The sequence below is a fragment of the Saccoglossus kowalevskii genome, chromosome 13 (genome assembly GCF_978046115.1).
Source record: "Saccoglossus kowalevskii chromosome 13, keSacKowa6.1, whole genome shotgun sequence".
Classification (NCBI taxonomy): domain Eukaryota; kingdom Metazoa; phylum Hemichordata; class Enteropneusta; family Harrimaniidae; genus Saccoglossus; species Saccoglossus kowalevskii.
In genome coordinates, this window is record NC_140653.1 from 14,486,941 (window position 1) to 14,505,373 (window position 18,433).

Genomic DNA, 18,433 nt, shown 5'->3' on the forward strand with positions numbered 1-18,433 from the left:
TGACCCCGAGAAGTCGCTGTGATACAATATAAAGAAATTACATTGACGTCATCAATGACTGTCAATATGTCTTCATGAGTGCAATTGCCAGGGTGTAGATATTATATTATTACTAAAATTGAGCAACAATATCTACGCGGGACGTTACCTCATCTTTACATTCAAGTTATCAAGCTATAATCAGTTATACAAAATGTGTACGACATCACGTCGTTTTAATTCAAACATTTCGTAGCGTGTGTCAAAAAACTGTTAATGCTGTAGATGATGACGTATTCATCAGATTGGTATTCAGCCAAGAGGGTTTCAAAGAGATGATCATTGGATGTTACCAGTACCACTGTTGACAGGATCAATTGTACTTGACAATAATTAATACAGTTAACATGTAGGCTTTATCCAAACATAAACTGACAGCGATTCTTTGCACACAAAATGATTTGTGCAAACGCCGTCCATGACATAGCCAGTACTTCTTTTGAAACATGTTAATTAAATTCCATTCATGCGTAATTCCTTTTTGCATGACAATCAATGACTAATGACAGTGTCTTAGGTGACTCACGTACGAGTTTTTGTTTCCGGTTTTTTTATTTGAATTCTACTGATAAATGAAGAATTGATTTACTAATTGAGATATGGAGGGTTATTTTTGTTATCAAATTGTAACCAAAACGGCAGTGAAAGAAAAAATTAAAATGCAGCTTACCATAATATTTATGTGTGGTTTCTTTCATCCGTTAAAATTGGTGTTTTGCGCTCGTTTTATATATTTTCATTTGTCAACCACTTTGTATATTTGATTTCAAATAATTGTTTACTTCTTCATTTTGTGTCATGTTTTATTTCCTCGAATAGTTATTCACGTGAATCGCACGGACATTAGGTATACGACTTTATGAATTGTAAGAAGTTAGTAACCAAGTAAATCGTAATGAACACACATCTTTGCGGTTCTTACCATTCGTCTTCGGCCTCGGCATGATCTGATACAACTCGTGAAGCATAGTCTTGCATTCCTGTATGTCACTGTTGGTACAGGAGATTAGAGTAATTACTCGTAATATGAATAAAATGGTTACTAATATAAGACACGTAATATTGCAATAATTTGTATCGCTAATGGGATCTGTGATAAATTGACATAGAATAGTAATAACCTTGACAAAGTATATAATAATAAACACAGAATATATGATAATTGATCTGAAAACTATAAAACTCTACATATCTTGAGGGATATTATACAGTTAAACTAGAACTCTGTGGAGAATGGGAATGGTGCAAAAAACCACGATGCGGTCTTCTAGAAAGCGCGGCGCGAGACGCCGAGTAGAGATAAATAGACCCCCTAGTAAAATGGCCATGAAAGACCTCTTAGTCAAATGATCAGGAAAGAAAAGGCGACATCTCGTGTCATAGATGCAGTTTAATCTTACAATTAAACACCAATTTATTGGAAACAATTAATCTTGTTCAAACACATTCAAGGCTTCTACATTCGTTGAAAATGTCAAAGTATTCTGACTTGCCGTTTTTGAGAAGTGGGTAACACTGAGCAAAATAGATGTATAGAAATGGCGATGGAAGCAGGGCTATTAATAGACCATAGTATGCAAACACCCATATCAGCGCATTTAATCTACTGTACGTTATAGGCATACATATACCAACAATTTACAGATTTCAGTTTCATGTTTACATCCAGAAATATTCATCCTGGACTCACATAAAAGTTTTGACTTTACGTTGATTTTTATACGATTTTTTTTATTTTCGTCGGTTATAATTTACATTACTTCAATGTTACATTTAATCTTATTTGCACACCGTCGCAATTTTTTCAATTTTTTTTTCCAAATAATAAATATGTTAACCAATCATCTCAATCTCTCGTTTAGAGCATAAAAATTCTATAAAATGATCACAATCCATGAGCGTTTGTTAGAAAGTACACAACACAATTATGACACATTTCAATATTACCAATATGTATAGAATATCTCATTTACGAACTGAGTGAAGTGTTTGTTATTTGGTTTAATGAATCTGATACTGCAGGGTTATAAGCTTGATATCCTGCTTATCCCATATATCCGCTTCACAGCTTCTAAACTCTAATAACTAATCTAGTAATCGTAATTTGTGAGCGTGTATTCAAACACTTAAAGGCGTCATAGTTTTGATGTTATTTCCCGGTTATTCCGGTGGCAGCCATTTTAGGTCGAACGAGGTCAATGTGACGTAACTGTAGTAGGCATTGAGTGCTTTCGTACTAAAACGCGTCGACAATTTTCCTGAGTTTGTAAGCACTGACCATAGTCATTTGTGAGGAATTTACAGAGTGAAGTATCTACCCATACGTGTAGGACTACTTATGCAAATACACCACAACATTGAATACCAATATACCATAGAAAACTACTAATAGTAACATACAGCCGTTTCCTGTCGTTTCTGTCGTTCTGTTTCACAAACTTAGGGTACTCCTACTATAGTGACTTCATTTGGTCACGTAATTGTGTCTTCGTTCAACCTGAAAAAATGGTTGCTATCTGAGTTACCTACGTTCTAGCGGCCGACAAACAACAACATTAAGCCATTCGTTTTTGTTATAGTTTTTGATCTGATGATTGTTTTATAAACATATTAACGATTGGTGATAGTTTCGATGACGGTGTGATGTAAGAAAATAGTATGATTATATGCGATACCATTTGACGTGCCACATTTGTGTTACGCAAGTCCATGCGGGAACCCATACCTCCTCCGACACATAAGAAATTTAAATTTAACAAATGTATCTCAAAATGACTAAAGTGTAATTCCAATGACTATGGACTCACAGCTAGTGTTTTACCTGACATCCGAAACTACTAGAAATGTTAAAATTAATATAATTACTAACTACATTTCACAAAATACACTGTAAAACTACCGGCATATTAATATATTGACGTTTTTTTGTATTACCGTAGTCACCCATATGTGTCAGAAGTTCAATCTACTTGCAAGGACACCAGTCAAAGATATAAAACATTTTATACTGCTTTTTAGACTGAAGTGCCATGGTATAGCAGTTTGATGATTATACCGTTATTCAAATATGAGAAAAACAAAGAACAAAATAACAGCCATTCATTGGCGTGGAATTCTACTAAGTAAAAATAGCATAGTATGGTCACTGGAGAATACGAAAATTCCCCCAGTGGCAATGGGTTTGAACAGAACTAATTATATCTGGAGGAGTTATTTCCAACTGAGTAGTGATTTTACATCATAGAATACCATGACAACCGATATGTCTCAGTGCTGCGTTGATCGCCCGCCTGCAAATGCGACAATTCTTAAATAGTGTTATAAAGTGGATCTCAGTCCGACAGTTGCAATTATGTAATTTCGTCAAGGTGCGATCGAAAGAAAAAATAATGTTGATTGAAAATGACATAGCTATATTTGTGCCGATGAAAATTATCTGAAAACCGGGTCACACCTGATGCTATACTGAAATACGAATATTGCTCAGAAGCGAAGTTGACCTTTAGTGATTTGGGAAAAAGTATAATCCCGTTGTTCTGGAAAAGGTAACAGTGGATATGCCTTTGTTTGTATTGTATTACTTAGAATATTTTTTTTTAGATTAATGGTTCTGTGATTTCCCAATTATAAATGTATTCTAGGTACTTCGAATCTCTTATATTAATTGACAGTAGTTTTAATTGAAACGTGACAATAAATATATTTGCACGTTTGTAGCACGTGCCATTTGAGCAGGGTAACTGTGGTAGATCTAGCTAGAGCACGCCGTGGCCTGACTTCTTTACCTATATCTGCATGTGAGCTTTTACGATAATTCCCGACCGGAAATTCATTTCTTTCCAGTCGGTATTATGTTAGTGTCAAGTTAATATAACTCTCATTATTGATACGTTTACGATTTTTGACATTCTTTTCATAAATGATTTCTCTATTCCATCGATACCAAGTGTTAGAATTTTTTTACCTTTGTTTGATGATTTAATTCTTTATTCGTGTGATCTACATTTCTTTAGAAATGTATTAAAAGTAAAAAGTACAGTGAGGCTAATATGATTATGTATATTCCACCAACACTGCTACATGTACATTTCAATTACCTGGAGTATACGTGCAACGTCACTTGAACGTTACCCAGTCCCATCACAATTATTAGTGTAAATAATATCGCGTGACTTGTCTGGGCGTGATTTAGAAAACATTGTAGAAAGTGCCTATGTATCTTAACTCTATTAAATAATGCCCTGGTTTGAACTTGTTATGGTCGTTATTGTAACCCTAACGAAGCATCAGTCGTACCGAAAGCCGGAATAAAGTCAATAAAGACAATAATGCGAATACAAAATTGCACACCTCAATGATTTTCTGATCTTGAAGCTGATTGCAGAAATCAATATCAACGAATAAATCGATTTAGCAGCTGAAAATTCGACTGTCGTATTGAGAGAATAAGCGGGGGCGGAGACGATCAGCAGCCAACCATGCCGATTGTTCTAATACCACAGTTTTTTTTTTACATATTTTCAAATATATATGAACAGTCGTCGATAAGCTCAAATATGTTAAATAAAGAAGCCACGTGTTCCAATTTCGTTGATTGCTTTTCAAATATAGATTTACGAGTTATACTAATGATGTGAGTAAGATAAGCCAGAAAACGGGTTCATCCATTCATTGCCCTTGGCTTGTAACTCATTAAATATACGCATTTACAATCAAGTATTTGTTTCACAATATAACACCTGATTTTCCAGCGCAATACATTTTTCATAGTCTTTAGAATTTCTTATTATTATTAAGATTGTCACATTTCTTTTTAATCAAAAACCAATCTGTGGATATGCAGTACAACGCACGTACCCCCAGTGAACTTGACACGCACAATATCAGGAGTGTTTTATATATGAATATCTATCATGCGTGCACATATTTATTATTTTTGACTTTATATAACATAATCAGCACTATGTGGAGTGTTATCTCCAGGCCAGTTGATACTTGCAATTATACTTATTCGTCGCCAACAAGAAAATATCGAACATAAAAACAACTCTCATCTTGAAAGGTTTGACGCGCGGATTGATATATAACGCACTCGTGACATGGCCGTTGTTGACATTGTAAACACGACTTGAAATTAAATAACATTTGAAATGCATATGTGGAAATCAGATATGTTCGAAACAGGCAAATTCAAGATAATAAATATTGTTCATGCATAGTTGAACGAGTAGTTAAATTATCAAATATATTCATTATTTTTTCTAATGCTACGGGAGACATGACCTGAAGGTCGTGTAACACGTTTTCTGGTGTACTGCGGGAAATGAAATGAAATGTTATACGTAGACATGATGTAAACATTCCAACCCGAACTTTTGTTTCCGTTTTAACTGTGGCATGTATATATTCGAACAATTCAGCGTATTATAGTATTCTGTGAATATGCACTATCGATTGCAGAAGTTTGTATATCAAAATTAGGACACTAAACACAATCAATCGAAATTGAAATAACGTAAAGACGTACACGTTTTTTTTGTTTTCGATCAGGTTGAAATTAATATATCGATATCAAATATCCCGGCGTTACTTGTCGACCGAGAGAACATTGATTTGGTATCATACGTTACCGTTGTATTGGAAATAGCGATGGAAATGGAGACATTCACTAAACCAGGCGGTAATGAAGTTAAAGCGGGAGGGTCGTCACCTGCGCACGCGCGCGAATTGAGTCCCAAGCGATAATAACAACATACGCTAAAACGCAAAGGCTCACGAGTAGACGCTTGTTTGTAAACAATGACACGCTATGGCCATCATACGCATGCGCAGATGACGACTCCCCCGCTTTAAAGGTTTGGTACATGCCCATTGGATATATCCCAAAACTCATTGTTGGTCATCATGTGTTGCTACTGTTTCGTGTTCCAGGGTTCCAACAAAACACCACGACTCGCCCTGCTAACGTCTGCAGCGAAAGCGAGAGCCGCAAGTAATATCTTTTCAGGAACTTGTTGACATCGACACACTCGCATAAATTACATTGAAGTACGTATTATTATAAAAAAAAAAAAAAAAAAAAAAAACATCGGAAATAATTGCACATAATTGTGGAACACTATTTTAAGATGCTGTTCTGTTTTCATAATAATCGTAAAAGTAGTGCCGGCCACAGAGTGAAAATATAAAATAGCACCAATCACGTGACTGACATTTGGAACACGAAGTAACACGTGATATTGTCACTGCTATAACAATAGAAATCAGTGGGTAACAGACTTGTATGTATAATAATATTTCTACTCGCCATTGTAAATCTGATCGGTTTTTTTAAATTAACAGTTCCGAGGTATCAACCCGTAATATTGTATTTCATACTGTTAATCACTTCAATCAATGACAACGGCGAATTTAATACTTTGATGTTATTAAATTCAGTATTGGAATAAATTAGTAAATGTAATTTTCCGTTTCAGTGCCCATTGTCGGTCTGTTTTGACAACGGATGTTTAAAAAATGCTTTCACGACTATTATCAGTTATTGTGTAGCTTAGCACGCATATATTACGGCAACAAATGTACGTGGTGATTGAAGCATCATGCAGCGCGCTGAATTGATGTAAGGGCCCACAGTAAACGTCACGCGTTTCAATGACTGGGGCGATTTATTAGTAAGTTTCGTTTGACACGTGTATTAATACTGCCATGTTTCTAAGGTGGAACATAAAAGACAGATTTCAACGTAGGTGTTTTATAGGATTTAGTAGAATTGCTAATGCTATGAGAATACACCTTATTAGTAAAATTGCCGCCAAAATATGGTCAGGAGAGAGCCACGCGACAAATAGTATTCGCCATCGCTTCCACTGCCCCGCTGACGGCTATTTGAGAATAATGTTTATAGTTGGCGTACGGCATTGCATCTGTCACTTTACCCACGCAATGTTTTTATATAGATATGAAAAGCTTCATTTTACTGTGTTCTTATGCATAAGCATAATTATTGACATTGACAATAATTGAAATTGTTCATAGTATTCACCTCTTACTACATTTCTACTTACTTCTGTAGGGAGTGTAATTCGTCCCGATTTCGTCGTGGCGGCTCAAGAACGAATGTCTCATCAAACTGGTCCGATGAGAAGGCAGATACGGCATCAGCTGCAAACACACGGCTACCAATAGCCCCCATCGCTGCCATGGCAATTTGACTCCCTGTTGCGCTCAGCACGCCAGGAATGTTTTCAAAATCTACAATGATAGATTGACATATCCGCTCAACAGAAATTATATTAATAGCGGTGAGGTTTTATTGCCTCTTAGATATCAGAATACCTAATATGATGATTGCATATTTCCCTGTACCAACATGTAGGTGCATGTATCAATTAATTTCTTTGTAATATTGACATACTCTTAGAATGAATCCGGAACCTTGAACTTGTAAAGCATTAAAACACTCTGTATCCTTCTAACATATCTTTCTGGGGCATCTTCTTTGTAATGTTGCTTGTAAAGCCTTATGCTAATTACTGCTACTTAGTGTCAATGATCTTGGAATGCAGTTGATTTATTTCCTGTTGTATTTCAACAAGAATCTTCCAAGATATTGTATTTAGTGAAACTTGTGCGTAAATAATTGTTGTTCATTAACATAGATCGTGGCTCAACGCATTAAGTGTGTTTGTGTGTGTGTTTTAAGAAAGAAGATATAAATAAACGTTTCGACAACACTCACACATTTTGACATTTTACCAATAATGAAATGTTAATTGATATTATGGGACCATTTCCAACCAATATCAAATCGAGGATACAGATACATGATTTTATTGTTCCAACCACTGTTCCAGGACTACACATGGTGGCTACTTTGTTTAACCTAAGTTAACTCAGTTATAAACAAGTGACCTAAAGATCGAGATATTTCCGCTGTCTTTTCTACCTTCCTGGCAATATATTCGCCCAAGGTACCATACCACATACAAAGTAATTGAGCTAGTGGTTTTCAAGAAGAAATCGAAAAAGGAATTGTTGGCGGACGGACGGACGGACGACGACGGACAATCACTTATATGAACAGCTCCGATCTGTCATATTCGAACACAGCAGAACTAATTATATGGATTACAATCTAGCTCGTATTTTCTCTTTCACGGAGCCCTTGATTTTAGCGGAATCTACCGTAGCAAATGTGTAGCCGTGTTCTACTTCTGACCATACAATTCTGTCCAATTGTTTTTTTACATTTTACACATAACAGAGTTTATTTGGTTGGTTGGTTGGTTGGTTGGTTACACTGGTTGATTCTGTGTCAGCAGCCATTGCTTTGCATTTATCTTTTTACGGAGATTTTCGAGATTATTTCATGTGCTGCCAAGGACATGTCAAAATGAATAAAGTGGGAAAGGATTGCATGGCTAAGACTTGTCCGATGCACGTGGTATTACCGTAAACACTGTATACACTTTATATCTTCAGGTATTACGGGGCATATTCTCTTTGAATAACCTGAATTATTATCTCAGAGCTGAAAATAGAACTGAATAAAGTATGAGAGTTATTAGTCCCAAGGATAATGACATTTCAGAAACCGTATGGGATTGTGTGGGAAACACAATAAAAAACATGTTTTCAGGAGAACTATGTCGTAATGACTAGACATCGTCATTTGAACAAGACGCTCTGCTTTTTTTGTATCAAAAACAGAGTGTTAATTATATTGACTAACTCTATTACAGCGATCTCAATGAGGAAGGGGATAGAAGGAAATTACTTAGTCATGCATTTGGAATACATAATATACGCATCAATTGATACCTCCATGGTTACGTGCATCATTCCAAATCAACATGGTCGATTGTAAAGCGCGTGGTTTTATTTGCAACACAAGAATTGTCTAGTGTGCTCGTGTGGGAGGGGAGGGAATCGTAAGACTACAATTTGTTTTGAGTTTGACGTGCATAAAATTAGCGTATTTTGTTCTACATGACTTAAATATATAACTATGTTGTTCGTATTTGTTTTACCTCGTGATATCTAATGTATTTTAAGTGTAATGACAAACAAAGCTTCAATGATAATGTAATTGGCATTCCATGATGAACATATTAGATTCAATGCTAGACTATCGATGTATCTTCCATGAACATGGCAACTGCTACTCTACTGTTAACTAATTAGAAGATCCACCACTGGCACTTTGAAATTTCTAAGATGTTTATTATGACAGTGTTCGGTTTCACTCACCGTTGCTCATCGGAAACGCTTTTATCAGGCTGTACGATCTTTTCATTTCGTTTAAGAAAAGTTCCATGCATCCAATGAGCTGTATAGACTGAGACTGAAACTCATGTGTTGGCGTTTTACTGCAAAAAAACACAAGAGCAATAATGGCAACAATAAATAAATGCATGTTGAGTGAACAGTAATTAATTGGTAGTGACATCACCTATACATGTCATTCAAATGTAGTTAGGAAACATCCCGAATAAATCTTTCTTTGGAAGTTCAATGCTCTTTCACAACACTTGATTTCTTTCATGTACAACCGTTATATTTTTTATACACATACAATAAAACACATCGTTTGTTCGTCCCTTAAGTACCCTGCTAATAAAAGTATACTGTTGACGGCAAATGTGCTCTAAAAGCCAGTTCTATAAGCTATAAATCACGTACGAATATAGCAAGCAAAAGGACGCGAATGTTAATAAAAACAATTCTTAATCACTAGAAATGCGACCAATATGGAGAGGTATGAATGAGAGTTAGAATGGTTTGATTCCGACAAAAGAACTGGATATATCCACTATAGGTATACCATAGCAATAACAAGCAGTGCAAGACCTCATAAAGCCGCCATCCAATTAACCGGACGATTTTCTTTGATCCTCTCTCTTCTCCGTACACGTTAAAGCACAGTACATGACATACTTAATTGACTTCAGATCACGTTACCTGTCCAACATTATATCAAAGTTCATCTATCGAAATTCTAAATTAGACAGAGTAATGGATACTTTAATAGTTTATTTTTTCTTCTTCAGTTTACTTGGTTCATAATGTACTTCCCACATACATATTAATATATATTGTTTACGCGATTCGCCAGGGTTATCAAACGACTTCTACGACCTATCGCTAGTGATATTGATACAGGCCGAACGGAAACGGAAACGCGTGCCGCATCATCGTTAATGTGGCACTAGAAATTGAGCGGAGAAGGTTGCAATCAATGTCGGTACGATGAATCATTCTAATATTTCTGCTTTGACATAGATGATGATAACCACAGATTCAGCGCCATGAAATATATCGAACACGTTCGTACTTTTCCTCATAAACTAGATCACTCGCTCTAGTGTGGTAACTAAATACCTCATTAATGTTCTTATATGACCATGCCCGAATGTAATTTGAGGTCTTTGCAATTTTCACAGTGTGTCTTGTCTCTGAGTAAGAAGGTTTGGACATGTAACCGCCATACAGACTATTACACGGTACTACGCTCGAGAAGAGATTACTTGTATCCGCATCTTTTCAGGTCGAATAGGTCAGTCACTTGCACATTTTATAATTAGATTATTTTCAGACATTGGACATGTCTAGTTCGATTTGAACAGTATACCTAAATTACGTGAATATACTGCAAAAATACGCTATAACGTACACAGTGCCATATTAGATTCAAAGTCAATTTCATAAGAGATAGTATAGTGTACGTGTTAGCTGATTAATCCGCCGTAACAGCTCTTATTTAGGCTGAAACCCGACTAGTGAGCCGACTGGTGCGTAGCGTAGAACGTGAACATGCAAGGGCGTATCGCTCCACGTTGAAATACGCAGACGACACGATCAGTCCAACATAAATATTTTAAAGTTGATACACGTTTCGTGCGTAATTGTTTTCTTTTATTTTTACGCCGTAAACCCCGCAACACAAGAAGTTTCGCATGATTGTTTATCATCGAGTAATATGATGCAGACTGATCAGTACCGATTGAACAAAATAGAATGGCATAAAACATCATACGCCCGCCCACCCTTTTCCACCCATCCCGGGGACTGTGAGGTACCAAAAATACCTATTATGTCATGAGGCTGGAACCGACTTAAACTAGTGTTCGAATAAGGCGTCAGTACCACGATTGGGAAACACATTATGCACTCAAACAACACTTGGTGTAAGTGGTGAACATACAATTCGTAACTTTGGGATCGAGTCCTTAAGCAGGTCGTTAACTACTGTTAGCGTCCGTAACTGCAGTTAGCGTCCGTAGAAGGACCTTTAATCGCATGCATTTACATAACTCGTCGATCTGTTGTCGTTGGTTCGATCCCAGGCTATTGCTGCTTTTAAAATGTACCACTTTTAGATATTGTATTCTTCATTTGAATCATTTGAGAATATCCTAGTTCTGAAAAACAGTCCTCGCCTAGTAAAGTAGAACGATGAAACTATTAAACGGGTACTGAACTATTTCCTAGTAAATGCTGAACAACAACTTTCCGCTATCGAAGGTCAACCATTCGTTCAACCAATAGATCCATACTGTCTCACGGCTTGGCTGATGAAAAAAAACGTGGTTCAGGTGTAGGCACTTTAGAAAAGTAAGGAGGGGTGTGACAAATGTAACAAAAAACTGTTAGATTTATTCTCAGGGCAAAGCATTCCCATCAACATCAAACGAAGGCTTTCTATTGGCCAACCTGCGATGATATCGCCATGTCGTTTCTCGATTTTACTATTGTGTCTATTAATTGGTCAAGGTTATAACATTCCCAGCTTTATGCCTTTTAGTTCATCAATTACATATTTTAAAACTTGTTATCGATCGGAAAAAATCAAGTCTTGAAAAAATCTTGTCGCGTTACACCACAAAATGGAAATGTGTGATGGCATAGATACTTATATAGCTATTCTAACCCCAAATTTTGCGCGAAACCGTGATATCTGGAGCAGTGATGCATGCATCTAAATAATGATTGTGTAGGTTAAAAACATCAATATCAAAGTTACAGTTTTCGTCTAGTTACTACTTGTCATTTTGTCAAGAAGAGACATGATGGATGAGATGCCATGAGCTCGATATGAATGCGATCTTGCTGCAACGACAATAAACGAAGTGATACTGGATCTTATCGTTGTTTGACGACGTTGTTATTAAACGAGCAAGACCTACTCATTTGTATTCTTGCATCTGCTTCCTAGTTCTTATTCGGAATCAATCGGAAGGTCTATTCATATCCGCTCTCGTACAAGCAGCAGACTGCATATTTAAATCACTTTTTACAGTTGATACTGGATAATGAATGCTTGGTTTCATTATGGTGATAAATGAAAAAAACACGTGATATAATGTTTGACCAATAGGCGTGTGGCGTTATAACGTTACAGTGAACAACAATGACATGACGTAATGTCCAAACAATGGTATATTACAACTAAGTAATAGTTAGTGTTCAAATAGTGCTTCTTCGTTTAAATGTTTTTAGTCGTGTTTCAATACATCATTGTGCAATAATTCTTTTTGAAAAAAATACAATATTATTCTACTGCTGTCCTACTTTATAATCTCAACAATGGTATGTAGGTCTGTTCGCTAAAATGTTTATGTAATTAGTACCATTGGATAAAATTAAATTAAACGTCATTAAAATATAACATAAACATTTATAACATTTGTATCTTTGACGTTAATGTTGTCCACGTGTGAAACATATTTAGTTCAATTAGTTCAATTTATGAATACCAGGCGCAGTCGATGAAAACTGGAAATTAAGTCAAACTTAATAATCATTCACCTGTTACAGATTGCTGTATAGAAAATGGCATGTCATGCATTGTTCATTGCGTGGTGTGTATAATATGCCAGTCGGTCTGCCGTCGCACGATGAATGTGATTATACTGTGCGATGAATAGGTTACTATTCTTTGTTTGTTTGGTTGGTTTGTAAATGAGAAACAGCAGCGCAGGCTGGACAAATACTGAAAGGTACCCACACAGCTTGGGAACTTCAATAAAGCCGTCTCTGTGTAGGTGTGAACGCGGGTCGGAATGTGACCTAAATACATTAAATAGCGACGAACTCTTGAATAACTATTCTGTTAATAGCCAGCAGAGCACACTATTAACTCATCATTATGTATATCAATATATGCGTAAGAACGTACTGAGTGAATATTATTTGTTGCAGATAATGTATTCAATGCAGATAATGTATTCAATTAGTGTAAGTCGAGTATTAAACACACGATATAAACAATATGTATATATAATGTTGTATAATGAATTGTTCATTTCCTTGACTTAATACCTTCTTAGTCTGTCAAGAGGCTTACTTGGCCAAATCCGATTTTAAATTGCGTCATATTGTCTCATCTCTGGAGCCAGATGTATGTTATCCTTGTTGAGGCGCCAGTGTTCGGCTCAAACTGAATTATCCGTGTGTGGGTGTGTTGTGCGTTCGACTAAAATGATCCGATACACCATGATGAATTGTGCCTGAATGTAGTACGCAGTGGTCCGGTGAATAGAATCGGAATCTCACTTTCAATTATTACAATTATAATTTAATTTCTTATTGATATAATATCCCATAATTTCAATTGCATAACTGCTACTTTTCTACTCAGATTAAGCTTGATTAGTAGTATACGATAAGAAGAAAACGCAATGCGTGCATTTGACCTTGCCCTAAGAACCAGGCAATGTGTATATGTCAATTATATACTTAACAAATCCATGTGATCTCTATGTATGTTTCCTGTTATTCGTGGTAGCTGGTGGGTTGACGGAATTATCTGCTGGGGACAGCGTTGCCATCGCAACCTCGCCTCTATTGTGAAGAAATATGTTTTCTCGGAGAATTAGTCAGTCTCCATGGTAACATATGAATGATAAATAGTATTCATAGATGCTTTACTTGTGTGTGGGGGTTTATAATTATACGAACTGAAATGAGCATATATTTAAGAGTCAAGATTATCCAATCATAGATTTTAGGACTATGAAACAAACATTTGATGTTATTGTTTCGGAGTTCCTGTCCCGCGGTCCTATACAAAATATTAGCAAATAGCATTCCACCATTTGTTTATTTGCGCGATTGAAAACCGTGAATACTCAAAATCCACAACGAGATAGTGCCCAATACCGTTTTCAACGTACCTGAATATGATACTAAAACACAGACATACGATAAAAAATTGCGCGAACACACAGACTCATGCTGGTAAATGTTATTCAATATATTTATTTGTCCATATTTCATGTTCCATGCATTATAATGTGTATTCAATGACACGATATAATACGACGTCACCATACTATTTGTCGTAGACGATTATAATATGAGGTTAATAGGAGAACACCTCAAAGTATGCATGAAGACAGTACAGCTGGCGTATCGACCGACGCGCAGTGGAGGTCGATGCGCGGCGTACAGTCTGAGTGCATAATTTGAGGTAACCTCGTAATAACCTTATTGTTATACATCTTTTCCTTCCAAGGAATGCCGAAGTCCAAAATTTTTAGAACAGCGAACTTCTTTGTGTGGAGTCCGGTCAAACTCTGGTGGCAGCCATGTTTTTGTTTTGTTTTATTATTAGAGGACGCTCACGCGCGTAATTATTTCATATTTGGAATTCGCATTTCCTAATATGGTAGATGAAAATACCCCGTAAAATACCGCAAAATTACGGCACGCGGTAACTTATGGCGTTACGGTGACAGATGTATAATAATATAAAGTAACAAGATCGCAAACCTTTATACGGATTTTCGAAAACAAACGGAGAGGGTAGCTATTAGTAGCATTGAAATAATTATTGCAGATCGAATGAGCTGTTGACTTCTTCGTGAATTATGCCATTATCATTCCTTATAGTTCTCCACAGTGTTTAATCGAGAATGTGGCAGCGGGGACAATGGAAATAATATCACACCTATAGCTGTACAGTATAATGGGTTACATAAGTATCTGGTTATTGAGTTAATGTATCGAATGGAGTCAGAAATCAAGGATGCCAGCATATTTCCCGAACCAATCTAGCGCAGCATCATACAATGTGTTTTGGGGCATTACTTGGTATCCATAGTAACATTCTCATGAACGCAACAATGCTCTCCTAATGCTAGCAGGTATATAGTTATACGAATTGACAATAGTGACCACATTTACATGGAGGTCATTTGAGAGGCTTGTGCCATTATGATGGAGTTTGTTTATCGTGTACAAATATACCGTCAACACATTTCTCAGAATGTATGCAAAAAACAATATAAAGACATTGAGAAGTGACGCCTGAGTCACGCGATGTTCCACCTGGCAATTAAAGTACACGCTTGTTTAATGTTGTTTGTGTTGTTTTGAATAGCCCCGGGCACACAAATGAAACGAACAATTTAATGAACACCATGAGTATGTTCTCATAAATTGTGTTGATACATGTGCGTACGTAAATAATCTTATAATTAATCTTATAGCCAGCAAGTTCAAGCTTCGAAACCAGAAATAAACACGTGAGTCACGCACTACTTGTTGTCCTATTAATAAACATAGACTAACTATACGCCTAGACTTAATTTCCTATTTCATAGACTTTAAATTGAAGGAAATGCCACTCATTCTCTGCTTGTATAACCTTTATCAACGCATTAACAATCTCCCACAACTTTGTTATGATAGATTTCTGCCATTGATTAATTTCAACTTAGGAATATACTACTGTATTACTTCTGCAGGGGTTGACATAAATACAAAATATGGCGCGTATTTGGTTGGGAATCAATGATATTACGAACCCGCATTTCCAGACGTCACAAAATAAACTATCATTTTTATTGTGACAACACCATATACTGACCCGAAACAAAACACTTCTGCAACAGACTAAATGACTGGTCAATTAATGAACAAAATCACATGCGTTGCACTGATTAATTATCACGTTCGAATAAACAACTCAGTATAACGAAGGTGGGAAATTTCGACACAAGGTTCTGACCCCAGGTACAGTCAACTAGAAGACCATTAATTTTTCAATTACCCTGCACCGCACTCAAAACTCTGTCTGCGATTCTGCGCTGACAACGTATACATGAATGTGGAATTCGTATTTCGATAAAAGGTTTGATTCGAAGTACTGTAAACTTGAAAATGAATTTATTAACTTTTAGTGAGTCATAATTGCTTTACTTTATAAACAATCCCGGGTGTAAATATGCATGCACATTACACTCAATGCGACGACCTGCGGGTAAATTACATCTTTAAATTCATGATTCTGTGATTTGCTGGAGATGACCCGAGTTACTTTGACAGCAGATCGGTAGTGCATTACCGCTTGATGATCATGTTACAAATTGATTACTTAGGTATCTACGCAATTGTTTTATTTCTGTTCAACAGGAAACAACCTCAAAATTAATCACAACGTCGTCTAGTATTTCGTTTGTAAACCCAACTGCTGGCCCCTCCCTACTTGCCTGGTCGTCGACTAGTTGCTACATTACATGATTTTTGATTATGTGTTATTTGTCCAAAGAAAGAAGTTACGGTAACTGAAGTTAGACACGTCTATCTTTAAGAAATTATTACTATCACATTTCTCTAAGGATTTGGTTGCTGGCTTGTCTAACACAGATATTAGGAGCCCACATTTCCCGACGACATAACATAATCTCCTGGTTAAAACAATCCGCTTAGTTTTCCAAGTTGACGTCAGCAAATGACATTGACTATCAACAGGTAGGTTGAGGATTAAAACCACATACGTCACATTGATGTGTTGGTCACATTCAAATAAACAACTGAATACAAAGAAAGAGTGAATTTCATATTTCAACACAAGGTCAGGATTTCATGCAGTTATCAAGTTCCAATGTTACAATATGAACGTTAGTGGGTAACTTGAACATCGCCAGTTTCACTCCAAAACACTTATACGATTATACGCAAATGTATGTATTTTCCGCGAAATGATACGATATGTGAGCATGTCATCTTTAAATTAATTATCAGAATTATTTGATAGAAAGATCGGTAATGCATTTGCTTGTTTCAATTTGATTCTATGTCCATAGCTTCAAATCATAGTGCAATGGTTTCGCATGAGGACAGAGCATTCTCAACATTATACGTATAGTGTAAAGACATAACGATTTCGTGCTCTGAGGTAGCGGGAAGAGTAGCCCTTTGTGAACAAATCATTTTGCGTCTGCTATATCATTCATTATATTTGTGAAAAGTTGGATGTAGAAGAACACATTCGAACCTACTCGGCAGGCAATTGTTTACACAGGTGGCAACCACAATGACCAAAGCCGCGAGTTTGAGACACAGGGTAGTACGTACGTTCAATTGCAATGTGCGGTATACAATGAATGTTACTAAATGAATGTAAATGCATCCTTATTGTTTTTGGAAAACCGTTTTTTTATAAAGTTTACAGAGAAGTTTGTTTTGCGGTTCTGTAATTCAATACTAGTTAAATCCGTTGAAGTATTACATGTATACCCTGTCGAGTGTAAAGTGCATTTCTAAAACCAAGACATTAGGCTTTCCTTATTGGATTTCCAATCCCGTGACCCTATTTTAAACAATCGCTATGCTGATTTACATTTACAATAATTATACCCCTTGCAGTATCAGATCATTTTATCGTATGTTTTTTTTTTGCGCAGTGTATAGGAATAATGCTCTCAATCAATTTGCCCCACGCATGGATGTGCTGCAAAATGAGCTCCGATTTTACAAACAGTTAGTATGCAAGTTTCCTGTTACCATTTCAAATCCGCAGGTGGTACGTAGAAAAACATCTTATGGAACCAGCGTTGCCATCACAACATGTCATATATCTGTATACGACGCAACATCATGCAATGTGTTTTGGGGTCATCTTGGTAATCTTTCGAATGAAAGATTTACTTACATGTGTCTTTCCTGTGCCTGTGGTTATGTAATTATACGATTCGAAATGCACAACGTTGACAGCCAAGAGACTGGGTCTACCTTGTATACTTTGACTCATTTTGAAATAGTTTGTGTGCATATGTACCTCAGAACATTAAAAGAAATATTATACACATAGGTTACGTAACATAATAATAAACGCATAGTTTATGTAATATATCACCTGTCCGACAATAAAGATGGTTGGAACAATTACAACAAGTTGCTTGCTAAACTTTACTGTGAATGCTCTTTTTCAAATGTAATTTATGCTGTATTTAATATTAGATTTCGTCCGTTCTGTGTGACTAACCCGAAATACATGAAAGAAATGAACAATTTAATTAACACTAAAAGTCTTTCCTCGTTAATGTGTAGATACACTTACATGCGATTTAAAGTGTAAGAAACGGGACATCCTTTGTTAAGGTAATAT

At 36.2% G+C, this 18,433-nt stretch overlaps 1 protein-coding gene across 1 annotated transcript in view; it reads right to left on the reverse strand.

Annotated features, from left to right (window-relative positions):
- LOC144342912 (regulator of G protein signaling 7-binding protein-like) overlaps positions 1–18,433 on the reverse strand; it is a 37,454-nt gene that overhangs the window by 2,171 nt on the left and 16,850 nt on the right. The window contains exons 3-5 of the mRNA XM_078005776.2: positions 9,289–9,407; positions 7,104–7,290; positions 962–1,029 (exon numbers count right to left, since the gene is read on the reverse strand). Coding sequence (XP_077861902.2) covers positions 962–1,029; positions 7,104–7,290; positions 9,289–9,407 — 374 coding nt within the window. The remainder of the gene's footprint in view (positions 1–961; positions 1,030–7,103; positions 7,291–9,288; positions 9,408–18,433) is intronic.